At 50.0% G+C, this 21,635-nt stretch overlaps 2 protein-coding genes across 3 annotated transcripts in view; both read right to left on the reverse strand.

The window, feature by feature from the left end:
- The window catches only part of FBXO21 (F-box protein 21), a 189,565-nt gene extending 171,947 nt beyond the window's left edge, over positions 1–17,618 (reverse strand). The window contains exon 1 of the mRNA XM_050747986.1: positions 17,615–17,618. The gene's annotated coding sequence lies outside the window, so the exon portion shown is untranslated. The remainder of the gene's footprint in view (positions 1–17,614) is intronic.
- Positions 1–21,635, reverse strand: part of NOS1 (nitric oxide synthase 1) — a 232,423-nt gene that overhangs the window by 104,317 nt on the left and 106,471 nt on the right. For both annotated transcript variants that reach the window (XM_050747840.1, XM_050747841.1), the window contains exon 2: positions 17,632–18,782. In XM_050747840.1, the coding sequence (XP_050603797.1) occupies positions 17,632–18,356 (725 nt within the window). In that variant the 5' untranslated portion in view covers positions 18,357–18,782. The remainder of the gene's footprint in view (positions 1–17,631; positions 18,783–21,635) is intronic.

Consider the following 21,635-nt stretch of genomic DNA (forward strand, 5'->3'; position numbering starts at 1 on the left):
CTAAGCCTGTCAGGAATGATTGTTAATCAGTATTTTATGGATGGGGTAAGGGAGACAGAGAGAAGCTAAGTAGCTCAAGGTCACACAGTAGCAAAGCCTAGTATTCCAGCCCACTCATCACATCCATTCTAAAGTAGGGGTTGTCACTGTCATCATCATCATCACCACCACTGTCACCATCATCTTTATCACCACCACTACCACAGTCATCACCATAGCCACCATCATTCTCATTGTTACCATCATCATTATTGTAATCATCATCATCTAACTTGCCTCATCAGCTTCCACCATAATCACCATCACCATCCTCATCACCATAATCACCCTCATCATTATCATTATCAACCTCATCATCATTATCAACCTCATCATATCCTCATCTTCATGATCAGTGCCATCACCTTCATTAGCAGCATCACCATTATCACCATCCTCTTCCTCCTCCTTGGCATCATGACCACACCAGCATCTTCAAGACCACCAGCATCATCCTCACAATCATCACATGAGGAAACTATAGTTCAGAGTGGTTAAGTCACTAGCCTAAGTCACACAGCTAGTGATGGTGGATTCAAACCCAGGCTTGTTCTGGATGCTAGAGCCTGACTTTTTCTGGAGACAGTCTTGCTCTTTTGCCCAGGCTGGAGTGCAGTGGTGCAATCCTAGCTCACTGCAGCCTTGACCTCTTAGGCTCGAGCGATCCTCCCACCTCTGCCCCTCCAGTAGCTGGGACTACAGGCGCGCATCACCCTACCTGGCAATGTTGTAAATTTTTTGTAGAGACAGGGTCTCACTGTGTTGTGCAGGCTGGTCTCAAACTCCCAAACTCAAGTGATCCTCTTGCCTTGGCCTCCCAAAGTGCTGGGATTACAGGTATGAGCCACCATGCCTGGCCAGAATCTGACTTCTTACTCACTAAGTTTTCCCGGCTTCCTGTCCCTGAACTCTAACAGGCTCAGGCTGAGGCGATCTCAGCTAGGTTCCACAGGCTGGCCACCCTCTGAGATGGAGATGGGAGTTGGCACCAAAATCCAGATGGCCTCATCAGACCTGTCCTGCTCTCTGAGTCCTTCTACTCTCTAAGTACTGCCCTCCTACTTCCCAACAGCCTTTCTCCTTTTGGCTCTCCTATCCAATTTCACTCTGACCATGGCCTCTGTCTGCCTCTAACTGGGCAATGCAGCTTGCCCTGTGGCTCATCTTGGTTTGGGTCCCAGGCATTAAGACTGGCCATTGTCTTGCCTTCTGTTCTATGTTCCTAGCTTTGGGGACTCCTCCATCCTCCAATCTGGTACAATGACAGTCATCTTGGATGAACCAGAAGCCACGGTCCAAGCTCTGAGAGCGAGACCCCCAGTGACCCCTCCAGCAGCTCCCTCTGGGCCACCCAGATACCCTGCCTGCAGTGTTTCACGTTGTCCCTGTGGCCCACGTCAAAGCCACTTCCGCTCTTCTGCCTGGAGAGGTTTGCAATTTGTCAGAGGGAACATTCTGTTTCACCCTCTTCAAAATGTCACCAAAACATACCCAGAGTGGCTCTTGATTACAGGCATTTCCCAAGTTAACGGTTACCTACATGATCATAAACAGAAGTATCGTCTGTTGAGAGTGCTGCTCTAAATGTCACTCAGTTCCCTTTCAGCTCTGAAACTACTGATCCTACATCACATGACCATAAGTGAGGATTCAGCAGAGAAGGGAGGAGGTTAATGTATTTGGAGCCTCTATAACATTCCGGGTACTTGCACAGAAGTTATTTCATTTAATTTCAACGGACATTAAAAGTCCCCATTTCACACATGAAAAAACTGAACCCAGAGGGGTATGTAAGTTTCCCAAGGCCCCATCGTCAGCATATCGTACAGCTGGGATTTGAAACTAGGTGTGACTGATGAGCTGCCAAGATCCTGCCTTTTTAATTTTATTTATTTTATTTTTGAGACAGAGTCTCACTCTGTTGTCCAGGCTGGAGTGCAGTGGCGTGATCTCGGCTCACTGCAACCTCTGCCTCCCAGGTTCAAGCAACTCTTCTGCCTCAGCCTCCCACATAGCTGGGATTACAGGCACACACCACCACGCCCAGCTAATTTTTGTTTTTTTAGTAGAGATTGGGTTTCACCACGTTGGCCAGGCTGGTCTCGAACCCCTGATCTCAGGTGATCCGCCTGCCTTGGCCTCCCAAAGTGCTGGGATTACAGGAGATCCTTCCTTTTTTAAAACAGAGATAGGAAAAACTGGTTAGGATGCTCACTGTAAGCCAGAGGCTACAGAGCAAGTAACCCAACATCTCCTGCGGAGTGAAGCCAATTTACAAAAATTACAAGGTACAATTACCCAGGCAATTTGAAAATGATCACATGGGTCGTCTTATGGGAATTTGCAGAGAGAGTTTCTTTTACCATCATTCTTCTTTATTTTTAATCAATTAAGATCTTTGTTTAAATAATGCAGTTGAAGTGTTTTGCCAACAAAAACTTAATTTTGGAGTCCTGTGTGATGGGCATATACATTTTTATTATTTATTTTTTTTAGATGGAGTCTTGCTTGTCGCCCAGGTTGGAGTGCAGTGGCATGATCTCAGCTCACTGTAACCTCCATTTCCCAGATTCAAGTGATTCTCCTACTTCAGCTTCCCGAGTAGCTGGGATTATAGGTGCGCGCCACCATGCCCAGCTAATTAAAATTTTTTTATTTTTATTTTTAGTAGAGACAGGGTTTCATCATGTTGGCCAGGCTGCTCTTGAACTCCTGGCCTCGAGTGATCCACCCACGAAGGATATTTTAAAGATGGGATCATGAGAAACATCCAGGTTGAACTATTTTGCTTCCCTTCACCCAGAAGCAAAATCAGAAGCAGATTTAGTTCAATTCTCAAACCACAATCTGTCAGTGAGAACCAGGTCTGAAGGAAATATCTGGCTTACCGCCACAAATCTGTTCAACCTGGATCCACCTGTTTGCTGGGGTTGCAGGAGCAGTGTAGCATGCTGGTTAAGGATGCAGCTGTGGATTGGGAGGAACTGGGTTCAAGTCCTGGCTTTGCTGGTTATAAACTATGCAACTCTGGACACTTCACCTGTCTCAGACTCAGTTTACTCATCTGTTAAATAGGGTCAGTAATATCTGCAATGATTAAAGGAGGTCAAGCTTATAATACTTAGCAGTGTGGCACCTGCTATCACTTTTGCTGCTTATGGAGGATCAGAAAGAAATAGAGAAAGAAACTTCTAGCTCTGTATAGAACAGTGGCTATTCCTCTGTGCCATCCCTGTCTAGTAGAACTTCCTGCGATGATGGAAATGTCTCATATCTGCACTATCACATATTATAGCCGCTAGACACATGTGGCAATTGAGCATTTGAAATGAGGTTATTGTCATGGAGGAACTAAATTTTAAGTTTTATTTAACTTGGATTGATTTAAATTTAAAGAGCCAAATGTGGCTTAAGGCTATATTGTCAGACAGTGCAACCGCCGGAAACCTGAAGGCTCCAAAGACTGGGAATTGAAGGCATACATGGCTCCAATCAGGGGGCATCTTTGCTGGGGGCTGGGGCCCATGTTGGGGGGTCTACCCTCAGACACTTTCTAAGCTGCCATGTCTTGTTCATGGAACCCAGGAATTCGATAATTCTCTACTTCCCTTCCAGACTCCTACCTCCTATCATTTTTGGCCCTGATCTCTTGACTCCTCTCTCTTCCCGAGGAGTACACCATGTCCGCCCTTACCTTTATACTTAAGCTCCCCAGGTTGCTCTTTCATATTCCCTCTGCTGAGAGCCAACTCCTGCTCAGCCTTGATGGCCTACTTCATGTCCCACCTGTCCTGGGAATTTAATGAGATCATGCATGTAAAATGCCTAGCACATAATCAGCACTAACTAAACATGAGTGATGTATATTTCCATTTAGAACTAAGAAAACTGATGCCCAGAGAGATTAGGTAATTTGTCAAAGGTCACACAGCAGGCAACAAGAGCTTGCAGATGAGATGTCTCTTCATTGTTGTCCCAGCTAAGAGTCACTGTGTATAGGGCTTATGTGGGGGGCCTCTGGGAGGGCAGCATTTGGTTGGACCTCACATCTGAGAAGAACCTCAAACTTAGATGTTAGATGTTCTCTCCAAATGGGGTAGATGTGTTGAACATATTCATTCATATATAAATTTAGTAACTCTGTTGTATTATTATTATTATTTCGAGACAGAGTCTCACTCTGTCACCCAGGTTGGAGTGCAGTGGCATGATCTCAGCTTACTGCAAACTCCTGGGTTCAAGCGATTCTCTTGCCTCAGCCTCCTGAGTAGCTGAGATTACAGACATGTACCACTACGCCTTGCTAATTTTTGTATTTTTAGTAGAGACAGAGTTTCACCAGGTTGGCCAGGCTGGTCTCCAGCTCCTGACCTCAAGTGATCCATCTGCCTCAATCTCCCAAAATGTTGGGATTACAGGTGTGAGCCACTGCACCTGGCCTGTTTTATTATTTATTCACTAAAAATATATTGAGAGCTCACAGAAGGAGACGGACAGGGCCTCTTTTGACTTCTGAGATGTCTGGATGGTAACTCCCCTTTAACAGAGCTCATGAGTCTTGGTCTTGCCCAGCTGCCTGGAATAATCTCAGTTTAGATTGGAGTTTCTCTGCTTCTACACTACTGGTATTTGGGGCCTGATAATTTCTTGTTGCCGGGGCTGTCCTGTGGATTGGAGGATGTTTGAGCAGCACTCCTGGCCTCTGCACACTAGATGCCAGCAGCACCCCTATCCCCAAAGTTGTCACAACCAAAAAATGCTTCCAGATATTGCAAAGTGCCCCCTGGGAGGCAAAATTGTACTCCTACCCACTGAGAGGCACTCTCAGTGGTTTAGATGTGGCTGAGCATCTCAACGTGACACTTCCAAGTTCCTCCCCATCCTTGCTCTATGCTCACCCAAGGATCTGCAAGGACTTATTCACCAGCTGTCCCTTGTTCCCAGATGGAATTGACGAGCTCGCCTTCACTAAATGGCCCTCACCCACCCCTCTCAGGTGTCCTTCTCCGTCTGGAAAAGCCATCCCCCAGTGAGCCTGACATTCTGGTGGCCAGTGTCCCCAGGGCTATCACGTGGTCACATTTGGTGGTTCTCAAACTCCAGGGTGCATCCAGATCAACTGAGCGGCTTGTTAAAATTCAGATTCCTGGCCAGGCATGGTGACACATGCCTGTAATTCCAGCACTTTAGGAGGCCGAGGTGGGAGGTTCGCTTGAGCCCAGGAGTTCCAGACCAGGCTGGGCAACAAAGTGAGATCCTGTCTACACACAAAATTAAAAAAAATTAGCTGAGCGCGATGGCGCCTGCCAATAGTCCCAACTACTGGAGAAGCTGAGGCAGGAGAATCACTTGAGCCCAGGAGGCTGAGACTGCAGTGAGGTAAGGTTGCGCCACTGCACTCCAGCCTGGGCGACAGAGACAGACCCTGTCACACACACACACACACCCCTCAGATTTCTGAGCTCTCCTCCTAGAGAGTTTGAGTAGTGGGTCTAGGAGGGAACCCTAGAATCTGCATCATCAGAAGCACCCCAGGTGGTCCACGGACACACTGGGAGACCCATTTCGCTGGGAGCTCTCTGGCCCAGGCTCTAGCAGTAGGCAGCAAGGTTCCTTCTGGGTTAGAGATGTCAGCCTCCCTATCTCCTTTCCTTTTTTCACCCCCGTCCTCCTATAAGGCCAGATGTGGAGTTCTGCCTCCCTCCTGGTAAGCATTTTCTATGCTTTCTGGCGAGAACAAAACTAAATTCTTTTTTCTTCCACTTCACTAGCTGGATGGTTGTACCCAAGCCAAAAGTTGCTTGTGCATCTCTAAACCTTCTGAGAATCTTTGCCAGATCCTTCCAACTGTGGCTTCCTAAGAACCAGGCCCCCCAACCTCTTGCATGGAAGGAAAAGGGGTCCTGGGCTTGATTTCCCAGGAAGTTTGAACGTGGGTCGATGGGACCGATGCTGAGCACTTACAGACCCCGAGGATCTGCGAGGGGAACAGGTGGGCCAGACCCTGTGCTGGGCACAGGGAGGCGGGGGCTGCTGCCTGTTCCGGCCAACCAGACAAGGAGGCCGCCGAGGAGCAGCTGGTGCTGGCAGGAGGCCCTGACCACATTTTTCAGCAGACACCACACTCTCTCTGACTCCTGCTTCTCCTGGCCCTGCACGCTCCAACAGCCTTGGTTTCTGCCTCCACCTGGTCTGGAATGCTGGGAGCTGAGTAGGAAGTAGGAAGTAGGAAGTAGGAAGACTTGGAGGCTGTAGAGGCCGGGACTGGGGTCTCTGCAAAGCTTTTCTTCTAGATTTCATCATGCTTAGAATGGGAGGAATGGGAAGTTCATGTTAAACAGAAAAGTATGCTTTATTATTATGATTTTTAGAGACAAAGTCTCGCTGTGTCACCTAGGCTGGAGTACAGAGGCATGATCATAGCTCAATGCAGCCTTGAACTTCTGGGCTCAAGTGATCCTCCTGTCTCAGTTTCCTGAGTAGCAGGGATTACAGGCATGCACCACCATCCCTGACTAATTTTTAAATTTTTTTGTAGAGATGGGGTATTGCTATGTTGCCCAGGCTGGTTTTAAACTCCTTGGCTTAAGCAATCCTCCTGCCTTGGCCTCCCAGTGCTGGGATTACAGGCGTGAGCCACCACACCTGGCCAAAAGTATGCTTTCAAGAGGAGGAATTCTACCATGAACGCCGCATCTGGGAAGTGAGGAGAGGGCCTTTGGGCTCCGTCACAATCATGACTTAATTGTCAATATCACCAAAGGTGGACAGGATTCTCAAACTCACGTGTCTGCAGAAGACAGGCTGGTGAGGACAATGTGTGGACCGGGCTGTTTAGATGCTGGAAGATGAGAGACCCCACAGTGGCCCCTTTCCAGCTCCTGCCACTGGTTGCCTCACAAGGATGTAGACTCTGTATTAACAGTTCTTTGGAATTTTTTTTTAAGAGGCTGGAGACTGATTTCACCACAAATTCACTATTCCGGAAAACTGCAGGCGAAATAAACTCATGGGAGAACTGTGTGTGCTCCTCAACCTTTTTTGCAACCCTTGCCCTAAAAGGATGTTTTGAGTTCTTCTCTTTGGAGGAATGTTCCAGAGAGGTGGAGTTCCTACGATCCAGGTGTGGTGTGGCCTGTGATGAGCGTACCAGCCACTGGCCCTCACGAGGAACCTGAACGCTAGTTCTGGAAGAAACCTTAAGGCTCATTTGGTCCACATCTCATTTTTACAGATGGGAAAACTGGTGCCCAAAGAGGTCAAAGGGCTTTCCTAAAGTACATAGCTGGTGAGTGGTAAAGTGGAAGGAGGGGCTAGAAGCAAGGTCAGTGGACTCAGTCCAGTGAGACCTCATAGGGATGGCGGCAGGGATAGCCATAGGTTAGCCCAGGGCCGGGCCAGAGCATTGCTCCATGGTGTTGGTTAGATGAGTGTGGTAGACTGAATAACAGCCCAAGGATCTCAGATCCTAATCCCTTGAACCCGTATATGTTTCCTTAGATGGAGAAAGGGTCTCTGCAGATATATTGTGATGTTAAAGATCTTGAGATGGGCAGATTCCCTGGGGTTATCTCTGTGGGCCCTCAATGTAATCACACGTCTTAATAAGAGGGCTCTGACTACAGAGGGGATGTCACCATGGAAGCCAGATGCTCTGTTCCTGGTTTTGAAAATGGAGGAAGGGACCACAAGCCAAAGGATGCAAGGAACGCAGCTTTAGACCCTGGAAGAGGCAAGGAAATGAGTTCTCTTCAAGAGCCTCCAGGAAAGAACACAGTTCTGCTGATACCTTGATTTGGTATCAGCCCAGGGAGACCAATTCAGACTTAAGACCGTCAGAATGATAAGGGAATAAAGGTGTATTGCTTTCAACCACCAAGTTTGGGGTGATTTGTTATGCAGCCATAGGAAGCCGACACAATGAGTGAATGGGGGTGGGGACAGGGATGACAGTAGGGTGGTTGATGAGCCCACCCATGTGTCCAGCCTCACTGCCCACCACTCTCCCCGTCCACTCACTATGCTCAAGCCCCTCGAGCTTTCTGTCCTTTGCACGTTCCCACCCGGTTCCTGTCTCAGGGCCTTTGCTCCTGCTGTGCCTTCTGCTAGGAACACCTTTTCCTAGATGTCACATGGTTGGTATCTTTGGCCTCAGTAAAAATGTTGCCTTTTCAGAAAGCCCCTTCCTGACCCCCCGATCTAATGCTCTACCACACCCCAAGCCACTTTTCTTCAAATCACTGTTTTATTTCCTTCATAGCATGTACCACTATCTAAGATGACTGCATTTGTCTACTTATTTATTTATTTATTTAGAGATGGCGTCTCATTCTGTTGCCCAGACTGGAGTGCAGTGGCATGGTCTTGGCTCATTGCAGCATCTGCCTCCCGAGTTCAAGCGATTCTCCTGCCTCAGCTTCTTGGGTAGCTGGGATTACCTCACCTGGCTGATTTTTGTATTTTTAATAGAGACAGGGTTTCACCATGCTGGCCAGGCTGGTCTCGAAATCCTGACCTCAAGGGATCTGCCCGCCTCGCCCTCCCAAAGTGCTGGGATTACAGGCATGGGCCACTGCACCCGGCCTATTTATTTTTGATTTCTTGTCTCTGATATGATTCTCCAAGGGCAGAAGTTCACCATGGAATTCCCAGGGCTGAGTACAGTGTCAGGGCAGAATGGATGCTCAGTAAACATTCATTCCATGAAAGGCGGTGAGAAGCCCCCTGGTTAGCCATCATTTTTGGTGGGCGGGCAGGCTTATCCCATGGCTCTTCCTCAGAATAAAGGGCCAGGTACCCACCTGGCAAGACAGCAGAGACACAGATGGGGAGAGGGTCCAAAGTGAGAGTAACCCCGGGAAGGGTGGATGGGGAGCTGCTTACGTTCAAGTGGGTAAGATCAGAATAAAAGGTGGAGATTCAGGTTGAAGGCTAAGTTACTGGGCTTAGTTCCTTAATTGAAATATACCCCAGCAGAGGGATTCCAAGCTCTGAGATACATCAAGTGCACCCTGGGAGGAGTGCTTCTGACTCAGACAGTCCTGGAATCAATACTGCCATCGGTCATGCTGAGGTCAGTTCTAATGGAGAGTTCTAACTAACGTGAGTCCTCTAAGCCAAAACTGAGCCAGTCAGTCATCTTCCCTGCTGTAGAGGAAGCCATGGGGGAACAGACTGCCTCCCTCCCTCCTCCTTCCTTCCTTCCTTCCTTCCTTCCTTCCTTCCTTCCTTCCTTCCTTCCTCCCTCCCTTCCTTCCCTCCCTCCCTCCTTCCCTCCCTCCCTATCTCCTTCCTTCCCTCATTCTCTCCTTCCTTCCCTCCCTCTCTCCTTCCCTCCCTCTCTTTCCCTCCCTCCCTCCTTCCTTCTCTCCTCCCTTCCCCTTCTCCTTCCTTCCCTTTTTTCCTTCCTTCCCTCCCTCTCTCCTTCCTTCCCTCCCTCTCTCCTCTCCCTCTCTCCTTCCTTCCCTTCCTCCCTCCTTCCTTCCTTCCCTCCTTCCTTCTTTCCCTTCCTCTTTCCTTTCTTCCTTCCCTCCCTCTGTCCCTCCTCTTCCTTCCCTCCCTCTGTCCCTCCTCTTCCTTCCCTCCTTCCTTCCCTCCCTCCTTCCTTCCTTACCTCTGTCCCTCCTCTCCTTCCTCCCTCGTTCTCTCTTCTTTCCCTTCCTCCTTCCTTCCCTCCTCCCTTTCCTCACTCCTGCTTTCCCTCCCTTCTTTCCCTTTTCTTTGTCCCTTCCCTCCTTCCTTCCTTTCCTCCCCTTCCCTCCCTCCTTCCTTCCCTCTCTTCTTCTTCCCTCCCTCCTTCCTTCCCTCTCTCCTTCCTTCCTTCCCTGCCCCTCCTCCCCTCCCTCCCTCCTTCCTTCTCTTCTTCTTTGCCTCCCTCCTTTCTTCCTTCCCTCTCTCATTCCTTTCCTCCCTCCTTCCTTCCCTGCTTCCTTTCTTTCTTCCTTCCCTCCTTCTTTCATCTCTCCTTCCCTCCCTCCTTCCTTCCCTCCCCACTTCCTGCCCTCCTTCCTTCCCTCCTCCCTTCCCTATCTCCTTCCTTTCTTCCTTCCTTCCCTCCTTACCCCCTTCCTTGCTTCCCTCCTTATTCCCTCCCTCCCTGCTTTCTTCATGCATTCTTCCTTCTCTCCCTCCCTCCCTCCCTCCTTTAAGGCCTACTCTGGGGTCAAGCTTGGAACTAAATGATGGGGATTCAGAGAGGAATAGAATGTGGCGCTTAAATAGTGAGACCATGGGTGGGAACCAGCCTTGGATGAAGGATGGGCTTTTTCATCCCATTCTTCACCCTCTCTCCACCTGCACCCTCTCTCCACCTGTTTTCCTGCCGTGTTATCAGGTGGGTACCCAGCCTTTTATTCTGAGGAGGAGCCATGGGATAAGCCTGCCTGCCCACCAAGGTTGCAGTGAAGAAGAAAGGGCATGAGGACCACAGAGCAAATGAAGAGGCCCTTCCATAAATGGGGGAGTCCCTCCTGTTGCGTGAATGAAGCGGGGCCATGGGCATCCCTCAAGGTGACCTGCATTCGCTGCAACAGGCCAGGGGCACTTTCTTTAGCAGATGGCACCCAAGGCCTCAGTTTCCCTTTCAGATGCTGAGAAAATATTCCAGTGTCCTAAAAAATGTGACAGCTAGAAGCCAGGTGCACTGTGGCCAACAGTGCAATCTAGAAAGTCAGTAGAGGCCAAGAGTATGAGTTTGGGGTCAAGTCCTGGCTTTGCTACTTGCTAGCTGTGTGATCTGGGACAAGTGACCATATCTCTCTGAGCCTTGGTTTCCCCATCAGGAAAACAAAGTGCCGTGCATAGAAAACGACTTAACTGACGTAGAGACTGTAGCATGGAGCCAGACTCACTTCCAGTGCTCCATAGAGTTTAGCCAGACTAATAATTATAAAACTTAGGCTTCCCACAGAAGAAGCTTTCTTCTCTGCCTCCGACAACTGAGTTGATTCTCTGGAGTTGAAATTGACTTCTGTTCCCCCCATCACATTCTCTTGCCTAGTGTCCCTTTAATTTTTATTTCATTTTATTTTATTTTATTTTATTTTATTTTGAGACAGAGTCTGGCTCTGTCACTCAGGCTGGAGTGTAGTGGGGCGATCTCAACTCACTGTAACCTCTGCCCCCAGGTTCAAGCGATTCTCCTGCCTCAGCCTCCCAAGTAGCTGGGACTACAGGCATGCACCACCACATCTGGCTAATTTTTTTTTTTTTTTTTTTTTTTACTTTTAGTAGAGATGGGGTTTTGCCATGTTGGCTGGTCTTGAACTCCTGACCTCAAGTAATCCACTTGCCTCAGCCTTCCAAGATGTGGGAGTAAAGCATGAGCCACCCACCTGGCTTGTCCATTAAGTTCTAAACACTCACTATGAGGCTTCTAGGTAGAACCAGGAGAGCACCCTGTGGTTGGTGCTGTGTGACCCTGGGAAAGTTGTTTACCTCTCTGAGCCTCGCCCTCATCTATGAAAGTAGGCTGAAACCACACACCCTCCTTATGGGGCGGAATTCAGACACTCGGAAGAGGCTGACAACTATTGTGAAGGGACTTTGTAAGTAACCAAGTGCCCTACAAGTGGGAGGGGTTATCAGAGCACAGGGCGAGGCTGACCTGCTAGTCCAGGTGGACGCTGGATCAGGAACCTTGGCCTCTTTGGAACCCTCCTTCAGGGCAGCAAGCTGAGTAACCTGGATATTCTCTTACATGCAGCATTTTAAAGTGACCGCTCCAGCCAGGTGCGGTGGCTCACGCCTGTAATCCCAGCACTTTGGGAGGCTGAGGCAGGTGCATAATTTGAGGCCAGGAGTTTGAGACCAGCCTGGGCAACCTGATGAAACCCTGTTTCTACAAAAAAACATAAAAAATTAGCTGGGCATGGTCCCAGGTACTTGGGGAGCTGAGGTGGGAGGATCACTTGAGCCCAGGAGGTGGAGATTGCAGTGAGCCATCATGGCACCACTGCACTCCAGCCTGGGCTACAGAGTAAGACTCTGTCTCTAAACAAACAAACAAACAAACAAACAAACAAAGTGACTGCTCCCAAGTACAGAAGGTGCTGAAACTTTGGGATTCACTACCTCCCTTCCTCAAACCCCCTCGTATTGCTGCCACTGCCTGCTGGAGCCACCTTCCTCTTGGGATGAAGGGATAAGACTGTCTTTAGAGTAAATATCACTTCTCGTCCCAAATAAGTGCCACCATCCTGAAACTACAGGGACGCCCCATGGGGGAATGGAAGAGATGTGGCAGGAGATTAAGCCTGTTTCCAAGAGGAAAGAAAGAAAGAAAATGGGGACAACAGAGCAGGAGAGACAGGGCACTGCTGAGAAGCAGTGATAGCTCCTGCCTCGGCTTGGCCCCCCGACTGGCAGGTGCACCCTGGATCTGGGGCTCTGGGCCTGGTGGGCTTCACTGTCACCCAAGCCAGTGGGTTTTCTCGGGCCAGTGACTTCACCCAGCATCCAGGATGCCAGTGCTGATGTCCAGCCCTACATGCAGCCTGGATGGAGAGGCCACTGGGAGGATGAGCATTTTCCAAGCAGCCGTGTGCTCTAAGCAGTTTGAATCAAGCCAGGACTGCCTGTCACAAGAGTGACCCCGAAGAACATTCTCGCTCTGGGATTCCAATTCCTGACTTGGGACACTGACGCCTAAAGAGGTCCTTATTTCAGCCCCTAGGAGGCCATTTGGCAATTTGTGGAGGTAGTTTTGGTTGTTACAAGGATGGAGGTGGGGGTGCTCCTGGCACTGTAGTAGGAGGGAGGTGGCATTAGGCTTGGTGGCCATCCTGCAACACCAGGAACATGAGGGAAGAGAGTCTTGCATGCCACACGATCTCTGGGACTTCACAAAGACAAGCTTATATTCCTGGACTGAGATCCCAACTCTCTCCTGTATAAATACGGCTTTAAAACAGACTGAATTTTCCATGCAGTAAATCCACTGGGTAAATTAAGGAAAGATGGATTTACTCATTGCTTTATCAGGAGTCATTCACCATTTTGGAAAATCGCATCACCAAGGCGACGCTGCTCATGGCATTTGAGTTGCCAGAACAACACACCTGTGTCAGTCTCTGCTTCTGACGCTGTTGTGTTTGCAGCAATTCTATGTTTAGGCGCAAACATCTGACCATTCCAGTGCGGTCGTGTCTGAACGCTGATATGTTAAATTACAGGCTTTTGAAATTATAAGTTACTTTTATGAGGTCCCCTTCATTTAATAGTTAATGGCATTTTATTAGATTTTAAAAATAAGAAGTGCAAGTAGGTTATATGATCCATGAATTAGTAAAGACACTTAAAAATATGTGTTAAGAAACGGAGGTGCTGGCCGGGCATGGTGGCTCACTCCTGTAATCCCAGCACTTTGGGGGGCCGAGACGGGTGGATCACCTGAGGTCAGGAGTTCAAGACCAGCCTGGCCAACATGGCGAAACCCTGTCTCTATTAAAAATACAAAAATTAGCCAGGCGTGGTGGCGTATGCCTATAATTCCAGCTACTCGGGAGGCTGAGGCAGGAGAATTGCTGGAACCTGGGAGGCGGAGGTTGCAGTGAGCCGAGATCATGCCACTGTACTCCAGCATGATTAACAAAATGAGACCCCGTCTCAAAAAAAAAAAAAAAAAAAAAAAAAAAAAGAAGAGAAAAAAAAAAGAAATGGGGGTGCTTTGAGTGCAAGCCATTGAGCTAGGAGGACACACACTATTATTAAATAGCACTCATCCTTAGAACTGCTCACCTAAGTGAGTTTCACAGAGCCCTGTACTTGCTCTAAGACCTTGTCTCCAGACCTTGTCTCTCCTCTGAAGCAGGTTTTTTGGCTGCTTTTGGGCAAACCACCTCATCACGGTCACAGTTGAGATGGGTGACTAGTGGGAGGACTGCAAGGGATGAGGGAAGCTGAGAGCTTGGATGCAGCCTCCTGAGTTGGGAAATAGGTCTGCAGGGGCATCCATGTCAGGCTGGCTTGTCTCGCCCTCTTGCTTGGGGAAACAAAGACAGGAGACTACTTCCTGAGATGGCGTTTGGAGAGGAACCCCTTGGTGCCTGGTGACACGAGGGCTCCCATGAAGTCCTCCGCATCACACCCAAGCCTAGAGTTCTGTACCAAGCCTCGTGTCCCAGACTGTCAGCTGGGGGAGAGGATCAAATGAACCCCCTGGAGGGGAAGGACCCAGCTCCCAGTTCTGGAAGGGAGGTTGCACTGGGATCCTCTGGGGGACATCTCCACATCACATACAGAGATTCAGACTCCTGGGGTTCTGGGGGTGTGACTGAAATAGAGCCCCTGGGAATTCTGATACTCACCCCTCCATGCCCACCCCAGGCCCAGTTGAGAATTGCAATCAAGTGCATGGGACACTAGATACAGCTAGGATTCAGCTGCCCATGGGAAGGGGACTCTGCTTATATAAGGTAAGACACAGCTCCCATTCCACACTGGTGCTGCTCTTCTCAGGAGAGGGAGCACTAAGGGAGAGGGAGCACTAAGGGACAGCAAGGGTGGCAGAGGATTGGGAGGCAGAGGTGGTGCTTGGGGGCAGCCTTTCGGTAGGGACACTTCCCAAAGCCTCCTGGCAAACAAGGCCAATGCCTTCTGTTCTGGATCCTACAGCTGCCTTAGGATTTAACTCCATGGCATGAGCTGGGCTGCTGGGAGACACAGCAAGGCCTCAAGATGCCACCTCCACAGGATGTGCTGCTGGAGGGACCTAGGGGCAGTGGCAGCTCCCTGAGGCCCGGGTTCCAGCCTGGGAGGCCTCCTGTGCTAGTTGTAAGTGACTCAGGCTTCAAATCTCCCCCAGTCAGCTGAATCCCGAAGACTGATCCTGGCTACCCACTCTGGAAATGGACATCCAATGCCACAGAGTTCCCCATGCATGCATCTACCTCACTGAGACGTCACACCATGCTGTGTGTATCTGGACCGAGACTCTTGGTCTTCCTCCTCATGGGGACGAGGACCAAAGGTGCAGGGAGGACTCCAGGCTGTCCCCAGGGAATATACAGAGGAAAAAAGAAGTAGGTTGGAGGGAAGAGGCTTAAAGGGAGGCCTGTGACCCTGGTTTTCCCTCTGCCCAGGGACTTGTGATGGAGCCCGTGTCTTACTCCTTGGGGGGCTCTGGGGTCTTGATGGAATTGGCCCCATTTTTGCCCAGGTGTGAGAAGTTAGGAAAACTCTGATGCACTGGCAGACTGAGGTGGGCTGCCACAGACTGAGGGGCCACCAAAGGGCAGTTTGGGAGGAAGGCTGCATCCCATGCAGCGCCTCAAACACGTTAAGCACACTCCTACCTGAGGACTCTGCACAGGCTCTTCTCTCTACCTGGAGTGCCCATCCCCTCTCCCACCCCCTGGTAAGCTCCCAGATTCCCTCTCTCCCTTCCTCCAGGCATTTAATTAATTAATTATGAGACGGAGTCTCGCTCTGTGGTCCAGGCTAGAGTGCAGTGGTATGATCTCGGCTCACTGCAACCTCTGTCTCCCAGGTTCAAGTGATTCTCCTGGCTCAGCCTCCCAAGTACCTGGGATTACAGGCACCCACCATCACGCCTGGCTAATGTTGTATTTTTAGTAGAGATGGGGTTTCACCATGCTGGCAGGTTGGTCTCAAACTCTTGACCTCAGGTGATCTGCTTACCTCGGCCTCCCAAAGTGCTGGGATTATAGGCATTAGCCACCTTGCCCGGCTGTATTTAAATGTTGTCTTCCTAGTGAGACCTGCTCTAGCTTCCCTAGTTAAAAGTTCTCAATATTTCTGATCCCATCCTTTCCTGCCTTTTTTTTTTTTTTTTTTTTTTTGAGACTGAGTCTCGCTCTCCTCTCGCTCTGTTGCCCAGGCTGAAGGGTAGCAGTGCAATCTCAGCTCACTGCAACCTCCGCCTCCCAGGTCCAAGTGGTTCTCCTGCCTCAGCCGCCTGAGTTGCTGTGACTACAGGCATGTGCCATCACGCCCAGCTAATCCCTTCCCCGCTTTCTTTATCTCCTTTACATATATCCCTAACAGACGGTCACGTATCGCTTAACCACAGGGACACATTCTGTGAAATGCATCATTAGGCAGTTCAGCCATTGTGGGAACATCACAGAGTGCACTCACACAAACCTGGATGGGAGAGCCTACACCACACCACACCTAGGCTACATGGTGTAGCCTATTGCCTCCAGGTGATGAACCTGTACAGCATGTGACTGTAGGGAATGCTGAAGGCAACTGTAACACAATTGTAAGAATTTGTGGATCTTAACATATCTAAACATGGAAAAGGTACAGTAACAATACAGTTTTATAATCTAATAGGATCCCTGATACAAAAGCAGCCCTTTGATGACTGAGACATCATTATGCATCTATAGCACATGACCTCATTACATATTTTATGTATTTATCTTATTTATCACCAGTACTCCCCACTAGACTGTAAGCTCCCCAAGGGCAGGGGATTTGTTGATTTCATTCATTGCTCCACCCTAGAGCGTAGGACAGTACCTGACACACAGTAGGTCCTCAATGAACATTTGTTAAATGAGTGAATGCAGGGGCCTGGGGAGCTACCTTAATCCAGGCCCCCAGGTTGTCGGCGGGGAGGGAGTGTGGAATGTTCCTGAAGATCTCTAAGTGCTCTGAGGACACTTTGGCGTTCTTGGGGAAAGGGTTGGGAAATCTTGGCCTGGATTTTTTGGTGGCCCCAGACTGAGCCTCCCTCCGAGTATGCCTAGACCCACCCTGGCAGCACTGGGGACTGTAGCATCAGTGCTAGACCTAAGATGCAAATGGAAGGGGGACAGAGAAACTTCTCTCTGTGTTTAATCTCCTGACCCATTATTCTCTGACCGCCTGGCCCAGCCGCTGATTTCTCCCCAGAGAAGGAGCTAGCATCACCCACTCTGCTGCCAGCTCTCCTCCTGCAGAGAATTGAAAACATTCATCTGGTAAACATAGAGGGCTGGTACCCAGTTCTTTACATTCTCGTCCCAGCTCTCACATAATCCCAGGAAGACTGCGGATTTTGGGAACTGGCGCCAATTCTAGACTTTGATTCCCTTCTCCTCCTTTAGAATTTTACACATCCTGGACTGGCTGCAATGAGGAGAAAGCTGATTTAGGCTAATGGTTGCCCCGGGCTCAGCTCTTCCCTCCTGTCTTCCAAGGGGTTTTGCAGAGCCACACACCCCAGGGTGCCATGCACACATGCCTCCCACTTGCTAGGCAACCTCAGGAAGCGCAGCCTCCACTCTGAGCCTCTGTCTTCTCACTTGTGAAACACAGACTGTAAAAATGCAAGTTCCTGGGTTCCTGGAGGATTATAGGGGATAAAGATGAGAAGACACACTGTCCGCTACCATGATGATTAATTCGCTCTGGGTTTTGTGACAAGAGAAGCATCCTAGAAGCTATGCCCTCTGGCCTCTTGCGAATGTAATTTTAAGTGAAGATCAAGGGGGCCGCCAAGTGGGAATGCATATACAGGTGTCTGAGACAGCCCAGGTTGGCTTCTGGGCTGTGAGGCTGAGTCTCAGTGGACACAAATGTACACACACAAGCATGCACACACACACACACACACACACACATACCCCCCGTGGAGCTTACCTGTCCACCTGGATTCCCATATCTTTCATCTCTGCCTTGGCAGGTGCCCCTCCCTTGACCCCTCTGCTCCCACTGGTGAGAAGGTTCAGCACAGGCTCTATCTCCTTGAGCAGTTCATTGTTCTCCCCTCTGCCTTGGAGGCCGACTCTGGCTGCTTTCTTTGCAGGGTCCTGGCCCGGGGGCCTGGGGGCCAGGCCGTTGGCATGGGGGAGCGAGCCAGCCTCCTGCCCATCGTCTTGGGCATGCTGAGGCCCATTCCCAGGACCCGAGGCCCCATCCACTGCCAGCGGTTGTTCTTTGCCGGCTGATGGCTGGTGGGACAGATCCACAGCTTTGGTGGGGGGACCCAGGGGCTGCGTCACCCGGATGGTTTTGGGGGTCCCATCACCTGTAAAGGTGGTCTCCAGGTGCGTGGTGAAGCCTTCAGGGCCCCTCAGAATGAGGACCACGTGGGTCTCGGAGGCAATGCCTCTGAGTACCTCCAGGGCGCTGTCATAGCTCAGGTCCACCAAGGGCCGGCCGTTGACCGCAAGAATGATGTCTCCGGCCTGGATGAGGCCACTCTGTTCCGCGGCGCCCCCACGAATCAGGTCGGAGATGATCACGGGTGGCTTACTGACCCGCTCCTTCACCAGGAATCCCAGGCCCCCAACTTTGCGCTTGAAAAGACGAACAGAAATGACATTGGGCTGGATTTGCTGAACACCGAACATGTGATCCTCCATGGTAACCAGCTTCCAAGGGGTCCTGTCTGAAGACCTCACGATGCTATCAGGCCAAGGTGATTTCACCAGGAGGAGCCAGGCTTCAGGCAAAGCTGAGAGCAGGAGCCGGGGTGACAGGTGCTGACAAGGCTTCAGCCCTCTCTGTCTTTGACGTCAACTCAGCGTCACCCACTCATGGCTGGTGGCCCGTCGGTGGCATGATTTCCTGCGTCCGCCTCTCTCCTTATTCTCCAAGGAAGTGATGGTTGACCAGGCAGACGTCAAGAGAGGCGGTGGGATGTGTCCCTAAGCCATAGGTCAGGCAGAGAGGGGAGGCGACGCGTCTGGTGGCTGTGTCTAGAAGTGACGCATGATAAATGTGAACTATTCTCTGGGTATCTTCATTGCCAGCCTGTTAGATGCGGATCAGACCTGAGGCATCATGAGCTGAAGAGGAAGAACAGGAAGGGGATGAAAAGAACTTTACAAAAAGAGATTGAAGTAGAGTGCCCAACACCACCTTGAAAACTGAGATAGAAAATGCAGCCAACTGACAAAGTCTAGCCACAAGACACTCCAGAATTTCAAGCCAACCTAGAAACAAAATGCTTCTTTCTGGAGTTAGCTGCAAAATACCCAGTGTCGCTTCCATGATCAACGCCCTCCGGGACGAAAGGGTCTCCCTGGGCAAACCACAGACAATCACCCCCAGAAATCAAGTGACAAGAATCAGAAAACCTCTCTTATCTCTTTCCCACCACGAGAAGTCATCAGTCCAACTTGTCAAGCATTCTAGTTGCTCTCTGTGTCTTGTATACATTTTCCATCCATAGCTCAGGGGCTCAGCTGGCATAGATTTTTGGGCTCTCTTTTCCAGCCGCTCCCAAAGCCCAGTGGAACGGGAATGACACTGCCTTCCATGGACCCAACGATGACGAACGTCCATTGGCCTTCATAACCATGTTTATAATTATTAGCTTGTTCCATGTTCAAAAGAATAGGCTTAGTCACACTACAAACATGAATACCAAGAAGATGGGTCCACACAAAATTGTGGAAGACACTTTTGCTACACACACAGCTGAAACCCTGATGGAGAAACCTTAGGAAGAGTAGATTTTATACCCCTAAGGGAAACATAGGAACATTGCAGGTACTCAATGAATATTAGTTGACTGAAGAAAGAAAAACCCCAAAGACTAAACACGACAGACACTTTTTGAGCACGTTCCCTCTTAACACATATATTTTTTATTTCTCCTTTAATCCTAACGATAACTCCTCAAAAGAAGAGGAAAGGGAAGCTTGGGAAGGTTCAGTAACTTGTCCAAGGTCGCACAGAGAATAATGGCAGGGGGAGGGTTTGACCTTGAGCCTGAGCTTTTAAACTTATACTCTAGCTCTTCCAAATTTATACTCTAGGATGGGTATGGAGACTCACACCTGTAATCCCAGCATTTTGGAAGGCTAAGGTGGGAGGATCGCATGAGCCCAGGAGTTTGAGACCAGCCTGGGCAACATAGTGAGACCCTGTCTCTATTTATTAAAGAAAAAAAAAAATCAGGCCGGGCACAGTGCCTCACACCTGTAATCCCAGCACTTTGGGAGGCCAAGGTAGGTGGATTACCCGAGGTCAGGAGTTCAAGACCAGCCTGGCCAACATGGTGAAACCCCCACCTCTACTAAAAATACAAAGATTAGCCAGGCGTGGTGGCGGGTGCCTGTAATCCCAGCTACTTGGGAGGCTGAGGCACTAGAATCGCTTGAAACCAGGAGGTGGAGGTTGCAGTGAGCTGAGATTACACCATTGCACTCCAGCCTGGGCAACAGAGTGAGACTCTGTCTCCCTCGCCCCCCAAAAAATCAAATCTATATTCTAGTTATTTTCTTAACTCCTAACTTTTTCCCTGAAATACTGGCATCTTCCAAGTCACTGACTCCTTCAGGCTCAAAGAAATGGGGTCTGGTTGGGGTACCAAAGGCCAACAGGAGGCCCAGCTGAAGATGCTGTGGCCCAGGTGAGGGATGAGTACCTGTAGCATGTACCCACGGGGCCGTGTACATGCACAGTGTGGCACGTCTGGGGTGGGGCAGGTGATCTGTGGGTGTGGGTAGGGTGGGAAGTAGCCCCCAATCTCTACCCATGATTATTAGTTTGTTCCAAGTTCAAAAAGATAGGTTTGGTCACACTACAAACATCAATACCAGCAAGATGGGTAGCGGACATCAGAGAACCCTTCCATCTCTTTCCCTACCCCCCACTCAAGTGCTACTTCCATCTCTGTCCCAAAGCCCCTTCCTGCCAGCATCCTCACCACGCTTCAGCACCAGGAGGGAACCCCCATCTGCCATGACTAACAAACTGACACTCACTTCCTCGCTTCCCTTTTAGTGACTTCCCAGGGTCACCCCAGGACTGAGGCAGCTGACAAGCTCCTGCTGCCTCTGAGAGCAGGAGGTGGGTGCAGAGACCCTTCCAGAAGGAGGTGCCACCTTCTGGAGCCCCACAATGGGGGGTGTGTGTGGGGGGGTAATTAGCAAGTTCAGCCTCCTCTTTGCAGCCTGCATTACGTAACTCCGCCAGCCCCTCTGTGTGGGTGAGGAAATAATGAATCCCCAGGCCCAGCCCGGGCTACATTCTCCATCTGGCGTTGCTCTGTGTATGTTTCTCTCTGTGTATTCATGCGTCGCCCGCGTGCTGTGTCATTTCTCTGCTGTGTGTGGCCCGGGTGTCGACCGGCTGAGTGTCTTTTGGCATCTTGCTGCTGGGGTTCTGGTTTGCAGGGAAACCCATCCAGGACCGCGCTGTGCCCTTCTCTCTCTTTGCTTCCTTAACCCTCCCCGAGCCCCACATCCTCCAGGTACCAAACCAAGGATGCTCACTGTTCAGTTGGTGGCAGAGACAGCCGGGACCTCCAGGGCTCTCTTGAGCATCCTGTTTGGCATTAAGGCTTAATTCTTTATTAAAAGAAGCAACTGAAAGGTGACCTCTTGGGTAGGCAAGGCCCCCAAGTTCACTTCCTCCAGACTCTGGCTTGGGCCAGACCTTACTAAAGGACAGAGGTGGGAATTAGCCTTTGGTGTACTTTGCTTAAGGAAAAAAGAAAACAGAAATGAAGCAACTGGCAACGGCCCCTGGCCGCTCTCAGCACGTTCTTCTCTCTTTCTCCGCTGCATCCTACAGTCAGGGAGGGCTCTGGGCTGGTGCTTGGGAAATTGGTGTGCTGTTTCTCTCTCACATCTTGGCCATAGAAAGGAAACTTGATCTTTGGAAGGGGTTGAAAAGAAGCTGGGCTGGGG

The sequence above is a fragment of the Macaca thibetana genome, chromosome 11 (assembly GCF_024542745.1).
Source record: "Macaca thibetana thibetana isolate TM-01 chromosome 11, ASM2454274v1, whole genome shotgun sequence".
Lineage (NCBI taxonomy): Eukaryota > Metazoa > Chordata > Mammalia > Primates > Cercopithecidae > Macaca > Macaca thibetana.